The sequence below is a fragment of the Ranitomeya variabilis genome, chromosome 3, assembly GCF_051348905.1.
Source record: "Ranitomeya variabilis isolate aRanVar5 chromosome 3, aRanVar5.hap1, whole genome shotgun sequence".
NCBI classification, from domain to species: domain Eukaryota; kingdom Metazoa; phylum Chordata; class Amphibia; order Anura; family Dendrobatidae; genus Ranitomeya; species Ranitomeya variabilis.
Window position 1 is genome coordinate 575,668,550 of NC_135234.1, and position 17,037 is coordinate 575,685,586.

Sequence of the window (17,037 nt, forward strand, 5' to 3'; positions counted from 1 at the left end):
GCTGTGCACTGTGTCAGATCGGCGATCACACAGCACAGCAGGGAGGCTTCCCGGCGCCTGCTCTGAGCAGGCGCTGTGAAGCCACCTCCCTGCAGGAGCTGGATGCAGCCCTGTGGCCATTTTGGATCCGGGGCTTGCAGGGAGGAGACGCTCGGTACAAGATGAGCACATCGCCTTGTACCGATCGTCTCAGGGAAGCACGCAGGGAGCCCCCTCCCTGCGCGATGCTTCCCTGTACCGCCAGAACACTGCGATCATGTTTGATCGCAGTGTGCCGGGGGTTAATGTGCACATAGTGCCGGATGTCAGCTGCGATAGTCAGCTGACACCCGGCCGCGCTCCCCCCGTGAGTGCGGCCGATCGCGCTGGATGTACTATTCCGTCCTTGGGAAGTAGGGCCCACCCCACATGGACGGAATAGTACGTCCGATGACAGAAAGGGGTTAAACAGCTATAATTTTCCCATATTTCTGCCAACAGTCATGTGATGCCTTGTTTTTTGTAGGACGAGTTGTGGTTTTAATTGCTACCATTTTCAGGCACATGACATTTTTTGATCGCTTTCTATTTTGATTTTTTGGAGGCAGAATTAACAAAAACCAGCAATTCATGGTTTTTTTTTTATGCCGTTCTGCGTGTGTTAAAATTCATAGGCCAGCTTTATTCTTTGGGTCAGTACGATTACAGCTATACCACGTTTACATAATTTTTTAAGTTTTAGCACTTTTACACAAAAAATATTTTATAGAAAAAAAGAACAGTTTTTTCATTGCTTTATTCTGAGAGCTCTAATCTTTCTGCTGATGGAGCTGTATTGCAGCAAGTTTTTTGCAGGACAAGATGATGTTTTCACCGGTACAATTTTTATTTCCATTTGATTGCGTTTTATTCCACTTTTTGTTCGGCAGTATGATGAAAAAGCAGTTTTTAGCCTTTGTTTTTTATTTATTTTTATACTGAGGGGGTTAACTAGTGTGACAGTTTAATACAGTGGGTCGTTTCAGAAGCAGCGATACCAAATGTGTACTTTTTTTCCCATAAATATACGTAATTATTGGTTTAATGTTTTTCATTTTTTTCTTATTTACCGTACTTTAATAGTTTTTTTTTTTTTTTAAATGTAACTTTTTTTTTACCGAAGATCCTGTATAGTACTTCAACTTTTACATGTCTGATTACTGGTCTCATACATTGCAACACATGAGAACAGTTAGTTTTACTGGCAGATCGCCTGTTAGACTCAGTTGCTAGCTGAGTCTAACAGGCCACGGTACCTGGCAGACTAGCAGGCCCAAAAATAGAGCTTGTTAAAATGGGACATGTCCCCCTGCTTACACAAACAACCTGCCAACAGCAGGTCTCCCAGGGCTCGTATGATGCCTTTATGTCATGTGAGCCCTTCAGCTAATTAGCGGCTGCTAAAGGGCCGCTTCCTTCTCACTTCTTTAGGAAGGGCATCTGGAGCAATTCAGAGAGCAGCAGCAGCTCTCACTTCTTCCAGATGTCAGTTTTATCCAAAGGAAGTGAAAGTGAAGTGATCCCTTAGTAGCCGCTGATTAGCTGCAGGGCTCACATGACATAACAACGACCCGCAAGCCCTGGGAGACCTGGCCCTGACACCAGCGGAGAGTATAAGGTGTTTTTATTGCACATGGGGAAATATTGTTATTGAGAAGCAGTTGTACGAGTGCTGGACAACTCCTTTAAATGCGACCTTACCTGGAATCTTCCTGCTGGATTTTCGTTTGCGTTTCAAGTCTTAATGCCAGTAATTGTTTCTGATGAATGGTGTCATTCAATTTCTCTTCTAGCTCCTCAATCTAGGACACAAAAAAGGAAGAAAACAATGTATATTGACGTTGATGATACAGGCTTCATAAACAAAAGCAGTAGTCTGCAGTACTATAAGACACTGAAAACACAATATAGACTGCCATCATTCTGCCTCAGAACTGGAGGAAAGGAACAGAGCAAGTTAATAATATGCTCGACTTATAGTGCAAATACAAGCAAGTAAGACCAAGTTTATAATAAATCCAAATCCCTTGTCTGTATGATCACAAGAGACCCAGACATTGAAAAACCTACGTCTGACCTGCTCAACCAATAGCCAATATGTCAATATTAGCTTCTGCTGGACCGTGGCTGTAGTAGATACTGTACTTAAAGACGTTGTCCAAGAAGAGCATCAATCATATCCTTTACAAGAAACAAACTACTCCTAGTCACCTCTTAAACCCCCAATGATCCGACACCAGGGGACGGACCGCCAGCTTTTGTCTCCGGCTATCAGCAATAACATGCACAGCCAGCACCTGACTGCTGCCATGGATCACTGGCATTGGCAGCCTTGTACCATACTTCCTGGCTAGAGCCCCTCTCATTCTCGATCTGATGTGTATTAAGCTAGGTTCTCACTTACTCAGTGCTCTACATTGTGTCGCCATTTCTGTTGGGATCCCATAAATCTGTATTCTGAAGGGAAACCCGACAGAACCAATCACTTGATGGAAGCCGAAGGAGTCACTGTCATTGTCTGGCCTCTGTCCTGGAAATATTCGTCTTTTTCAGACATGCACAAGCATGACCACGAATACTACCAAGATAGAGGCCATACAGTGTCCACAGTGACCCCATCGGTGTTATTAAAGTGAATGGCATATGCGGGGTTCCCATTGGAATAGTTTTTTGGGGGGATTCCAACATAAAGCCACATGTAGCCCTCAGCATAGGGCACAGTATAAGGGTGGACCTAGCCTTACAATGTGTCCGATGTAATCTGCACCTATTTCTGGGCAGTGAAGAGAAGGAACCCACTTATACAGCCAACGTTCGGCAGACCACTGAAACCCCTTTAAATGCTAATTTATGTTTCTATGGCACTGAAATGACCGAATACGTTTGTATTCTTCTGGCGGTGTGGGGGGATTGCTTACAACTATCATTTTTGCAGATAATCATAGCATTAAATCAGATTTCCACGTGAATAATCAGTGATATCTATAAATTCCTGAACAGAATCCCCATCTTTGGCAGAAGGCAGGTCACATTAACCCTTACGTACCTCAGACTTAGTCCTTCAGGTTTGGGCATGGAGAAATGGCACCAATGTTGGCTGCTCCACACAACACTATTCATGACATTCACAAAACACAGGTCGGGATCTCATAGAGCACATACCTTGGTCAGGTATTCTCCCTTCAGGTTGTCAATCATCAGGTTCTTCTGGGAAAGTTCTATCTTCTGCAGCTGAAGATTGTGGAGAAGCTCCTTCCTTTCAATCAGCTGCCGAGTGATTTTCGGGGAACCCGTGCGCTCCTCAGATGAGGAAATGTCATCTGTGGGAACTGTTGTTTCCAGACTGATATCCTCGGACTCTAGTGAGCTGGAGATATTTGCTTTTCTGCTCATTTTTCGAGACATATTTAGTATCTGCATAAGACCAATAAAAAAAGAGAATGGAGAAATCGGCTGCAGTACCCGTGAATGGCCACTACTCAGTATCTGGAGCTGTGGGTCTATACACTGTTTACACCCGCCTGCCACAAGACCTAACAGCTGATTGGTCCAGGAGGCGGGAGTATGATCCCTACCGTTCTGATTTTGAGGTCTGAGATAGGCCATTAATATCAAAGTCCTGACAAGCACTTTAATTTTGCATTTAGGAAGCAATTATGAACAATTTAAAAAAATAATGCAAACTGTCCTGCCATAAAAATGTAAAAGGAAACGGTCACCAGGTTTTCCCAATGTAAACTACAGCCAACACCTTTCAGGCCTCTTTTACAGCAGTCCAGAAAGCGCTATATAAGACTGCATAGACCAAAAATTACCGTTTATTATCCTGCCATACAGTGCGGTCCGATCTGATTGGGTGTCGATGGTCTTGATCTGTCGCCTGTGCTCCCATCGCAGTTGCCACCCTCCATCCGACATCATCCACACAGTGTCCCCAATTGCTCACCTGCACAGGCGCCCTTCACTCTGTGTATAGGACGTAGGATGCGTCATCCACATGAACACGCAGGAGGACGGCGACAGATGGCACTGAAGACCAGCAGTGCCCATCAGACTGGACCGCGCCGTGTGTGTGGGGGGGTAATGAAAGGTATTTCTAGGCTATGCAGAGGGTGTGTGGGACTTACAGATTCTAGACCCCTGCAAAAGAGGCATTAAAGCTGCTGGCTGTAGTCCATATTTAGAAAACCTGGTGACAGTTTCCCTTTAAGAAAATCTCAATAATCCAAAACACTTAGGCTGGCGCTGCACGACTACTTTGACCGCGACATTAGTCACAAGACAAAAGATGTCTGTCTGTATGCTGCTGCCACACAGCGCACGTGAGGGGGGCTGCATCGCATCCATTATTTGAGGGTCACAATGTGACACCCATTCACATGCATATAGAGCGTGTAATAGGGGTAACATAGTGAGAGCTAACTCTTTCTCTTCGGTTGATGGCACTCGGTCCTTTGCGGTCACCAGCTATATATCTTGTAGTACACCATACGTCATATACTATGCGGTCTGTCCCTGTTCCAAAGTTTATGTTGGACTCACATCAAGAGAACTGCGTATCAGGACCAGAGAGCATGTACGGGATATTGTTGCGGCAGAAGGGGTGAATGACCTTTCAGTATTGAAAACAATACCTAAACATTTTAAGGTATATCATAAATCTGACCCAAGAGGTTTCAAAGTCAGGGGAATTGATAGGATCCACTGTGGCATCAGAGGAGGAAATATTAAACAGACTCTAGCCCAAATGGAATCCAGATGGATTGTTGACTATGTCTCCTGAGGGATTGAACGAAAAAATTGGCTTTGTACCTTTCTTATAATTTTCTGTTTTTTAGAACATGTCTTTGTGTGTTTTTAATTTTAATTTTTCTTCTTTGTCGTATTTTATTTTATACTAGTAGTAAGATCATCTCTTGCCTTACATATGAGACTTCGGACGATTTCTGCTCTAATTCCTTATTTAAAGAAGAACCATTACCCTCAATCTCATTTTCCTTTGTTTCCATGCCTTGCAGGATTCGTCAAATGTATGAATAATTGTCGTCTATGTGGAAGTATATGGACTTTTGGGGACGATTTCGTATACGTTTGTTTGTGAACAGTAATAATAATAAAAAAGAATGTAATATTTGAACTGTAGTTTAATATATTTGTATTTATTATTATATGTATGTTTGTATTTTAGTGAATTTCATCAATGATATGATAAGAACTATTACATTGGCACCTTTTTGGAGGATATAAACGCATATTCTGTATTAGTAGGCGTTGTCACTATTTATGAGACTCCTACGGAGGGTGCCTATATGTGCAAACTAGTTTTTGTTACCTTATAATTATGGCAATATGGTATCCTCCTTGGGACCCTTGAAGGGTGACATTGATATACACATGTGCACTTGCCTTTGTTTTTATTTTTAACGAAGGCTGATATATGTTGTGATATACATTTATATATTTTTGTAGTAATTCTTGTAATATGTTGGTATTTTTGTTTATAATAGAATCTAATTAATAGGATTTGACAAGTCTTATGTTTGTTGTATATGCATTTTTTGGTGTATTGTTGTGCGAATGATTTGAATACTCCCAAAACATTCCGTACTAGGAAATATGTCACCCGCCATATAACTTCTTAACCCCTTCACCACCAAGGGTGGTTTGCACGTTAATGACCGGGCCAATTTTTACAATTATGACCACTGTCCCTTTATGAGGTTATAACTCTGGAACGCTTCAACGGATCTTGGCGATTCTGACATTGTTTTCTCGTGACATATTGTACTTCATGATAGTGGTAAAATTTCTTCGATATAACTTGCGTTTATTTGTGAAAAAAACGAATATTTGGCGAAAATTTTGAAAATTTCGCAATTTTCCAACTTTTAATTTTTATGCCCTTAAATCACAGACATATGTCACGCAAAATACTTAATAAGTAACATTTCCCACATGTCTACTTTACATCAGCACAATTTTGGAACCAAAATTTTTTTTTGTGACGGAGTTATAAGGGTTAAAAGTTGACCAGCAATTTCTCATTTTTACAACACCATTTTTTTTTTTAGGGACCACATCTCATTTGAAGTCATTTTGAGGGGTCTATATGATAGAAAATACCCAAGTGTGACACCATTCTAAAAACTGCACCCCTCAAGGTGCTCAAAACCACATTCAAGAAGTTTATTAACCCTTCAGGTGTTTCACAGGAATTTTTGGAATGTTTAAATAAAAATGAACATTTAACTTTTTTTCACACAAAATTTATTTCAGATCCAATTTGTTTTATTTTACCAAGGGTAACAGGAGAAAATAGACCCCAAAATTTGTTGTACAATTTGTCCTGAGTACGCTGATACGCCATATGTGGGGGTAATCCACTGTTTGGGCGCATGGCAGAGCTCGGAAGCAAAGGAGCGCCATTTGACTTTTCAATGCAAAATTGACTGGAATTGAAATGGGACGCCATGTTGCATTTGGAGAGCCCCTGATGTGCCTAAACATTGAAACCCCCCACAAGTGACACCATTTTGGAAAGTAGACCCCCTAAGGAACTTATCTAGATGTGTGGTGAGCACTTTGACCTAACAAGTGCTTCACAGAAGTTTATAATACAGAGCGGTAAAAATAAAAAAATCATATTTTTTCACAAAAATGATCTTTTCGCCCCCAATTTTTTATTTTCCCAAGGGTAAGAGAAGAAATTGGACCCCAAAAATTGTTGTGCAATTTGTCCTGAGTACGCTGATACCCCATATGTGGGTGTAAACCATTGTTTGGGCGCAGGGCGGAGCTCGGAAGGGAAGGAGCGCCATTTGACTTTTCAATGCAAAATTGACTGGAATTGAGATGGGACGCCATGTTGCATTTGGAGAGCCCCTGATGTGCCTAAACATTGAAACCCCCCACAAGTGACACCATTTTGGAAAGTAGACCCCCTAAGGAACTTATCGAGATGTGTGGTGAGCACTTTGACCCAACAAGTGCTTCACAGAAGTTTATAATGCAGAGCCGTAAAAATAAAAAATCATATTTTTTCACAAAAATGATCTTTTCGCCCCGATTTTTTTATTTCCCCAAGGGTAAGAGAAGAAATTAGAGCACAAAAGTTGTTGTGCAATTTGTCCTGAGTACGACGATACCCCATATGTGGGGGTAAACCACTGTTTGGGTGCATAGCAGAGCTCGGAAGGGAAGGAGCGCTATTTTACTTTTCAATGCAAAATTGACTGGAATTAAGATGGGATGCCATGTTGCGTTTGCAGAGCCCCTGATGTGCCTAAACATTAAAAACCCCCACAAGTGACACCATTTTGGAAAGTAGACCCCCTAAGGAACTTATCTAGATGTGTTTTGAGAGCTTTGAACCCCCAAGTGTTTCACTACAGTTTATAACGCAGAGCCGTGAAAATAAAAATTCTTTTTTTTTTTCACAAAAATGATTTTTTAGCCCCCAGTTTTGTATTTTCACAAGGGTATCAGGATAAATTGGACCCCAAAATTTGTTGTCCAATTTGTCCTGAGTATGCTGATACCTGACATGTGGGGGGGAACCACTGTTTGGGCGCATGACAGAGCTCGGAAGGGAAGGAGCGCCATTTGGAATGCAGACTTAAATGGATTGGTCTGCAGGCGTCACGTTGCATTAGCAGAGCCCCTGATGTACCCAAACAGTACAAACCCCCCACAAGTGACCCCATATCGGAAACTAGACCCCCCAAGGAACTTATCTAGATGTGTTGTGAGAACTTTGAACCCCCAAGTGTTTCAGTACAGTTTACAACGCAGAGCCGTGAAAATAAAAAATCTTTTTTTTTCCCACAAAACTTATTTTTTGGCCCCCAGTTTTGTATTTTCCCAAGGGTAGCAGGAGAAATTGGACCCCAAAAGATGATGTCCAATTTGTCCTGAGTACGCTGATACCCCATATGTTGGGGTAAACCCCTGTTTGGGCACACGGGAGAGCTCGGAAGGGAAGGAGCACTGTTTTCCTTTTTCAACGCAGAATTGGCTGGAATTCAGATCGGATGCCATATCCCGTTTGGAAAGCCCCTGATGTGCCTAAACAGTGGAAACCCCCCAATTATAACTGAAACCCTAATCCAAACACACCCCTTACCCTAATCCCAACAGTAACCCTAACCACTCCTCTAACCCAGACACACCCAACCCTATTCCCAACCGTAAATGTAATCCAAACCCTAACCCTATCTTTAGCCCCAACCCTAACTGTAGCCCCAACCCTAGCCCCAACTCTAGCCCTAACCCTAGCAATAACCCTAGCCCTATCACTAACCCTAACACTAGCCGTAACACTAGCCGTAACACTAGCCGTAACACTAGCCGTAACACTAGCCGTAACACTAGCCGTAACACTAGCCGTAACACTAGCCCTAACTCTTGCCCTAACCCTAGCCCTAACTCTAGTCCTAACTCTAGCCCTAACACTAACCGGAAAATGGAAATAAATACATTTTTTAATTTTTTTATTTTTCCCTAACTAAGGGGGTGATGAAGGGGGGTTTGATTTACTTTTATAGCGGGTTTTTTAGCGGATTTTTATGATTGGCAGCCGTCACACACTGAAAGACGCTTTTCATTGCAAAAAATATTTTTTGCGTTACCACATTTTGAGAGCTGTAATTTTTCCATATTTGAGTCCACAGAGTCATGTGAGATCTTGTTTTTTGCGGGACGCGTTGACGTTTTTATTGGTAACATTTTCGGACACGTGACATTTTTTGATCGCTTTTTATTCCGATTTTTGTGAGGCAGAGTGATCAAAAGCCAGCTATTCATGAATTTCTTTTGGGGGAGGCGTTTATACCGTTCCGCGTTTGGTAAAACTGATAAAGCAGTTTTATTCGTCGGGTCAGTACGATTACAGCGATATCTCATTTCTATCATTTTTTTATGTTTTGGCACTTTTATACGATAAAAACTATTTTATAGAAAAAATAATTATTTTGGTATCGCTTTATTCTCAGGACTATAACTTTTTTATTTTTTTGCTGATGATGCTGTATGGCGGCTCGTTTTTTGCGGGACAAGATGACGTTTTCAGCGGTACTATGTTTATTTATAGCAGTCTTTTTGATCGCGTGTTATTCCACTTTTTGTTCGGCAGTATGATAATAAAGCGTTGTTTTTTGCCTCGTTTTTTTTTTTTTTTTCTTACGGTGTTTACTGAAGGGGTTAACTAGTGGGCCAGTTTTATAGGTCGGGTCGTTACAGACGCGGCGATACTAAATATGTGTACTTTTATTGTTTTTTTTTTTATTATTTAGATAAAGAAATGTATTTATGGGAATAATATTTTTTTTTTTTTCATTATTTTGGAATATTTTTTTTTTTATTTTTTATTTTTTTTTTTTTTACACATTTGGAATTTTTTTTTTTAACTTTTTTACTTTGCCCCAGGGGGGGACAATACAGATCGGTGATCTGCCCGTTTGCATAGCACTCTGACAGATCACCGATCTGCGAGAAGTGCAGGCTGCTTCACAGTGCCTGCTCTGAGCAGGCTTCTGTGAAGCCACCTCCCTCTCTGCAGGACCCGGATCCGCGGCCATCTTGGATCCGGGTCTGGAGCAGGCAGGGAGGGAGGTAAGACCCTCGCAGCAACGCGATCACATCGCGTTGCTGCGGGGGGCTCAGGGAAGCCCGCAGGGAGCCCCCTCCCTGCGCGATGCTTCCCTGCACCGCCGGCACATCGCGATCATGTTTGATCGCGGTGTGCCGGGGGTTAATGTGCCGGGGGCGGTCCGTGATATGCGATATGCAGCTGACACCCGGCCGCGATCGGCCGCGCTCCCCCCGTGAGCGCGGCCGATCGCGTATGACGTACTATCCCGTCGGCGGTCATACGGGCCCACCCCACCTCGACGGGATAGTACGTCAAATATGGGGAAGGGGTTAAAGATGGCGCCGGTAAGCGCAGGCGCATTTACTTATTCATGATTACTCTCTTGACTAAAGAAATATGGCATCCTCCGTAGGACTTCTTAAAGATGGCGCTGGTATACGCATGCGCACTCGCCCACCTTTTTGCTCCTGCATCGACGAAGATCTCTATGAAACTTCCGGTGTGCGTCAAATGAGGTCAAGGAGGCATTTCCTCCGATGTACACCGGACTCGATGCACCTGTCAGTATGGTGGAGAGTCTTCCCATGTGAAGCATTTTACTGGCTGGTTTGAAATTACAAGGGATATTTAATGAGGTAAGATGGGGGTAAGGAACACACTCCCCTTGAGAAAGCACGTGGGCGAAACGCGCGTCGGGGCGTTCCTTGCAGTGGTACTCTAAGAATGGGTAAGCATTGAGCTGCATATGGGATAAGCACTTTAATATACATAAATATACAATGCTATGTGATAGGTGCTGATAACTTACCACTGCTATATATGGAATTTTGACGGAGTCTTTTTGAGATCCTCACTTGGTATAATATGTGTTTTAGGTGTATTTTCAATAAACTTTATTGATTTTATATTGTCAGTGTTATAGTGGTCTGTGAGTACTTTGTACTCATCTTTTGGTGGTATGGTATATTTGTCCACTATTTTTTTGATTCTCTCAATATTATTGATGGAGAAGTAAGCATAGCAATGCTTCTGGCTGAGAATATTTTTCTATGCTTTTTGAATCTGTATTTTGAGCTGTTTTACTATAATGCAATGTAGCAGAGGCACGAAGCGATCTTTGGCCGTGCAATCCATGCTGACACAGCCTTATTGCACGGTCTTCTTTAGACACTGTTTTTGCTGCATTTTTAACCAAAAAATACCATTTTCATTTTAAAAGATGTTTCTCATTTTAATACATTGATAAAAAGGGTTTTTTTTTCAACTATTTTCAAGTTCAATAAAGAAGCCAATGGGAAACATCCCCAAAATAGAAGGCCATACGTAGTGCATGCGGCACCCTAAAGGCACTACAGACCACAAAATCTGATATATGTACATTTTCCCAGAATTTACCATTTACTGTGCACCCACAATGGTATAGAAATAATAGGTGGCAATGCAGTTACCGTACTTCACACTGTACAGGTTTCTATGGCAGGAAATACCTGATGTTCTCACCTCTATGATACTGATGAATGAGGATATAGGAAACCTGGAGACAGTGTGTGAAATAATGTGTCCGCACAGCGGGGATCATGCTATATACAGCACTAGGCCAAGGGTCCGGGCAGATGAAAAAGTGCTAAAGGGCAGAATGATTGACAGATAGAAGCAGGGCTGTGGAGACGGAGTCGGAGCCCATTTTGGTGGAGTTGGAGTCGGTATAAAATGGACCGACTCCAAAAATATATACCGTAATACATTTGGTACAGTAGTTCAATGCAGTTTGTGAGTAATATTTTTTTCTTAAGAATTTGGGAAAGTTATGAAATGTCCTATAAATGTCTAAAGGTACCGTCACACTAAGCAACGTCGCCAGCGATCTGTGACGTTGCAGCGTCCTAGGGAGCGATATCGCTGTATTTGACACGCAGCAGCGATCAGAATCCCGCTGTGAAATTGCTGGTCGCTGCTAGAAGGTCTGCACATTATTTGGTCGCTAGGTCGCCGTGTATCGCCGTGTTTGACAGCAAAAGCAACCATACCAGCGATATTTTACACTGGTAACCAGGGTAAACATCGGGTTACTAAGCGCAGGGCCGCGCTTAGTAACCCGATGTTTACCCTGGTTACCAGCGTAAAAGTTAAAAAAACAAACAGCACATACTCACCAGCGCGTCCCCCAGCCTCTGCTTCCTGACACTGACTGAGCGCCGGCCCTAAACTGAAAGTGAAAGCACAGCGGTGACGTCACCGCTGTGCTGTTAGGGCCGGAGCTCAGTCAGTGTCAGGAAGCAGAGGCTGGGGGACGCGCTGGTGAGTATGTACTGTTTGTTTTTTTAACTTTTACGCTGGTAACCAGGGTAAACATCGGGTTACTAAGCGCGGCCCTGCGCTTAGCAACCCGATGCTTACCCTGGTTACCCGGGGACCTCGGCATCGTTGGTCGCTGGAGAGCGGTCTGTGTGACAGCTCTCCAGCGACCAAACAGCGACGCTGCAGCGATCGGCATCGCTGTCGCTATCGCTGCAGCGTCGCTTAATGTGACGGTACCTTAACTGATCTAAGGTCTAGACTTTTAGCTGAGATGAATCTGTGCTGCAGTTTATGTTCATGATAAGTAGTGAAGCTTCTTCTCTACAGATAAGGGGAAAAATAAACACAGAGAAGGAATGCCTACATTCATATCAGAACTTCTGGAGTGAACAGGAAAGCAAGAGTAAGGGTACTGTCTCACAGTGGCACTTTGGTCGCTACGAAGGTACGATCCGTGATGTTCCAGCGATATCCATACGATATCGCTGTGTCTGACACGCAGCAGCGATCAGGGACCCCGCTGAGAATCGTACGTCGTAGCAGATCGTTTGGAACTTTATTTCGTCGCTGGATCTCCCGCTGTCATCGCTGGATCGGTGTGTGTGACACCGATCCAGCGATGCGTTCGCTTGTAACCAGGGTAAACATCGGGTTACTAAGCGCAGGGCCGCGCTTAGTAACCCGATGTTTACCCTGGTTACCATCGTAAATGTAAAAAAAACAAACCGTACATACTCACATTCCGGTGTCCGTCAGGTCCCTCGCCGTCTGCTTCCCGCACTGACTGACTGCCGGAAAGTAAAAGCAGAGCACAGTGGTGACGTCACCGCTGTGCTCTGCTTTCACTTTACGGCCGGCACTCAGTCAGTGCGGGAAGCAGACGGCTAGGGACCTGACGTACACCGGAATGTGAGTATGTACTGTTTTTTTTTTTTACTTTTACAATGGTAACCAGGGTAAACATCGGGTTACTAAGCGCGGCCCTGCGCTTAGTAACCCGATGTTTACCCTGGTTACCCGGGGACCTCGGCATCGTTAGTTGCTGGAGAGCTGTCTGTGTGACAGCTCCCCAGCGACCACACAACGACTTACCAACGATCACGGCCAGGTCGTATCGCTGGTCGTGATCGTTGGTAAATCGTTTAGTGTAACGGTACCCTAAGGTAAGTACTTCTTAAAGCTTATCTAAAGTTTCAATAAACTGTGCAAAAATCTATAGTCCAGTAAATGTTGTCTGTGTATGCTTGATGTTTTAGTTTGTTTTCATCCTCTTAGCTCATGTTTGGAGAAATTAGCTGCTCTGATGAATTTCTGGTGTGTGTTCTGGAATATGATTCAGCACAAACATGTTCTCTCCCTCCTCCCCTCTTCATGGACTGTAAAGAAATATGATGTGAAGCATTTAGTGAGCTGTACCCTGAGACAAGCCTGACATTGAAAGCTCAGAGAAAAGCTGAACTGATCTGAAGCGGATCTAACAACATATTTTACAAACTTTATACTTATCTGTCCTATTGATTTATGCTATTCTTATTTTCAGTGCAAATTTACATAATTACAAAATGTGTAAGAAGCATCTTATGATGTCAGCTGTATTTGAGCATTTCACAGTAACTCAAGATAAAAAAAATTTTTGTGTATCAGTGTATAAGTGAACCAGACGAAAACAAATGCTGTGATGCCAAAATCAGTGCATACTCAGGTAGTGATAAAAATGATCCTTCAAGAGATTCCAATCTAAAAAGACATTTACAATGCCGCCACCCAGAAGTTTACAAAGCTGTGATCAAAAAAGATCACAGCCGCACCAAGAAACCAGCACTTCCCGCCAGGCAAAGGAGGTGGAAAGGGCATCTCAAACATCAGTTACAAGATATTTTGTAAGTGACAAAGTAACAATGATAGCAGATGTGTTTAAGGGTACTGTCACACAGTGCAATTTTGATCGCTACGACGGCACGATTCGTGACGTCGCAGCGTCGTATGATTATCGCTCCAGCGTCGTAGACTGCGGTCACACGTTGCAATCACGGCGCTGGAGCGATGCCGAAGTCCCCGGGTAACCAGGGTAAACATCGGGTTACTAAGCGCAGGGCCGCGCTTAGTAACCCGATGTTTACCGTGGTTACCAGCGTAAAAGTAAAAAAAAAAAAACCGTACATGCTCACCATCTGATGTCCGTCAGGTCCCTTGCCGTCCGCTTCCTGCTCTGACTGAGATCCGGCCGTACAGTGACGTCACCGCTGTGATCTGCTCTCACTTTCCGGCCGGCAGACAGTCAGAGCGGGAAGCGGACGGCAAGGGACCTGACGGACATCAGATGGTGAGCATGTACGGTTTGTTTTTTTTTACTTTTACGCTGGTAACCAGGGTAAACATCAGGTTACTAAGCGCGGCCCTGCGCTTAGTTACCCGATGTTTACCCTGGTTACAAGCGAACGCATCGCTGGATCGCTGTCACACACACAACGATCCAGCGATGACAGCGGGAGATCCAGCGACGAAAGAAAGTTTCAAACGATCTGCTACGACGTACGATTCTCAGCAGGGTCCCTGATCGCAGTAGCGTGTCAGACACTGCGAGATCGTAACGATATCGCTAGAACGTCACGAATCGTGCCGTCGTAGCGATCAAAATTGCACTGTGTGACAGTACCCTAAGAGACAGCTCATCAAGCTTGTTGTGAAGGACAGTGCACCATTATCATTACAGCTCTTAATGGAGCAATGGCCTGCAAGCTCGGTGTTTCTCTAAAAAGAGAAAGTATTAGAAAATTAGTGATTGAAGAAGCCCTTAACCAAAAGAAAGATCATAAAAAGACTCTCAAGAGATGCCTTGTAGTTCTTAAAATGGATGCCTACACATGTCACAGAGTGAACTGTTTTGCCATCAACGTTCAATATGTTTGTGACAACAAGAAAAAGATACTAAAGCTCATCACAGAAGCCAGTTTCTCCAGACCTTAGTAGAAAAAGTTCTGAAAGATTATGAACTCAAAATAGAACAGGTTCTTGCTATTGTAACTGATAATGCTTCAAACATGATAAGTACAATTAAACTGATGAATGAGAATAACGAAGGTGAACAGCAGCTAGAAGAACATTTCACATTCAGTATGTTGGAGATGGAAGGCCACAGTCCTGTCCCCGTAATGGAGAAACAAACAGATATTACTACAGAAGAACAGCAAAATGATTTTTTACAGTTAGATTATCTTGTTGAAGCTGCTTCACACCTCTTTCCTATTCATCACATGCGCTATGTTGTGCACACGCTGCAGCTGGCAATAAGAGATAGTCTGCAAGAGAGACATGCTGGAACTCCGATTAGCAAAGTGAGGAAACTGACTATTGCTGCCAGAACCCCTAAAATTGATTCCATCTTGAAGAGATGTGCTGGAAAAGGGGCAATTGTGGATTACTTGGTGGGGCAGCGCTTATTTAATGATTGAGCGATTGCTTGAGCTAAAACCCTTCCTTGTAGATATGGCCAACCCTCGGGTAACACTACATGAAGGTCAATGGACACAGGTTGCTGAACTGAAGGAATTGCTTCATCACCCATTTACAGTGATAAAAAGTTACAAGCTGAGGATTGAACTCCTGGCATTTTTCTGAAGCAGTGGAAGAACTTGTTGTGGCAGTCCCAAAGAGGAGGTTGAATCACGGATGGCATTGCTGCTTCAATGAAACGGAGAGAGACACTTTTTAAATCATAATGACAACCCAAAACATCCAAATGACCGTGATCAAAAGTTCACATACCCTGGTGATTTTGACCTGATAACATGCACAGAAGTTGACACAAATGGGTTTGAATGGCTACTAAAGGGAACATCCTCACCTGTGACCTGCTTGCTTGTAGTCAGTGTGTGTGCATAAAATCTGAGTGAGTTTCTGGGATCCAGACAGACTCTGGCATCTTTCATCCAGCCACTGACATTTCTGGACTGTGAGTGTCATGGGGAAAGCAAAAGAATTTTCATCGGATCTAGGGGAAAATGTAGTTGAACTGCATAAAACAGGAAAGGCATACGAAAAGATATCCAAGGAATTGATAATGCCAGTCAGCAGCATTTAAACTGTCATTAACAAATGGAAAATCAGGGGCTCTGTGAAACCAAAACCATGGTCAGGTAGACCAACAAAACTTTAGTCCACAACTGCCAGTTAAATTGTTTGGGATGTAAAGAAAAACCCACAAATAACATCAGCTGAAATAGAGGACTCTCTGAAAACTAGTGGTGTGGCTGTTTAAAGATGCACAATAAGGAGGCACTTGAAGAAAAATGGCCTGCATGGTCGAGTCACCAGAAGAAAGCTATTACTAAACAAATGCCACAAAGTATCTTGCCTACATTATGCAAAACAGAACAGAGACAAGCCTCAAAACTTCTGGAACAAGGTAATTTGGAGTGATAAGACCAAAATTGAACTTCTTGGCCACAATCATAAACATTACGTTGGAGAGAGGTCAACAAGGCCTATAATGAAAGGAACACCATTCCTACTGTAAAGCACGGAGGTGGATCGCTCATGTTTTGGGACCGTGTGAACTATAAAGGCACAGGAAACAAGGTCAAAGTTGAAGGAAAGATGAATGCAGCAAGTTATCAGCAAATAGTGGAGGCAGATTTGCCCTCATCAGCCCGGAAGCTGCGCATGGGACGTACTTGGACGTTCCAACATGACAATGATCCAAAACACAAGGTCAAGTCGACCTGTCATTGGCTACAGCAGAACAAAGTGAAGGTTGTGGAGTGGCCATCTTAGTCTCCTGACCTCAATATCATTGAGCCACTCTGGGGAGATCTCAAGCGCGCAGTTCATGTTAGACAGCCCAGGAATTTACAGGAACTGCAGGCTTTTTGCCAAGAAGAGTGGGCAGCTTTACACCTGAGAAAATAAAGAACCACAACTACCACAAATGACTTCTAGCTGTCATTGATGGTAGAGGAGGCAACACACGGTATTAAGAAATGGGGTATGTGAACTTTTGATCAGGGTCATTTGGATGTTTGAGAAAACACAGCAGTTTGACAATAAATGGCTTCACCCAACCACTAACCATGAATGGAGAAAAAGTTTTGGTGTTATCATTCATATTTTCTGAAAAAGGCCAAGAAAGCAAA

At 43.2% G+C, this 17,037-nt stretch overlaps 1 protein-coding gene across 3 annotated transcripts in view; it reads right to left on the bottom strand.

Moving 5' to 3' along the window:
- The window catches only part of PIBF1 (progesterone immunomodulatory binding factor 1), a 283,033-nt gene that overhangs the window by 265,382 nt on the left and 614 nt on the right, over positions 1-17,037 (bottom strand). For all 3 annotated transcript variants that reach the window (XM_077297253.1, XM_077297252.1, XM_077297251.1), the window contains exons 2-3: positions 3,181-3,432; positions 1,720-1,820 (exon numbers count right to left, since the gene is read on the bottom strand). In XM_077297253.1, the coding sequence (XP_077153368.1) occupies positions 1,720-1,820; positions 3,181-3,423 (344 nt within the window). In that variant the 5' untranslated portion in view covers positions 3,424-3,432. The remainder of the gene's footprint in view (positions 1-1,719; positions 1,821-3,180; positions 3,433-17,037) is intronic.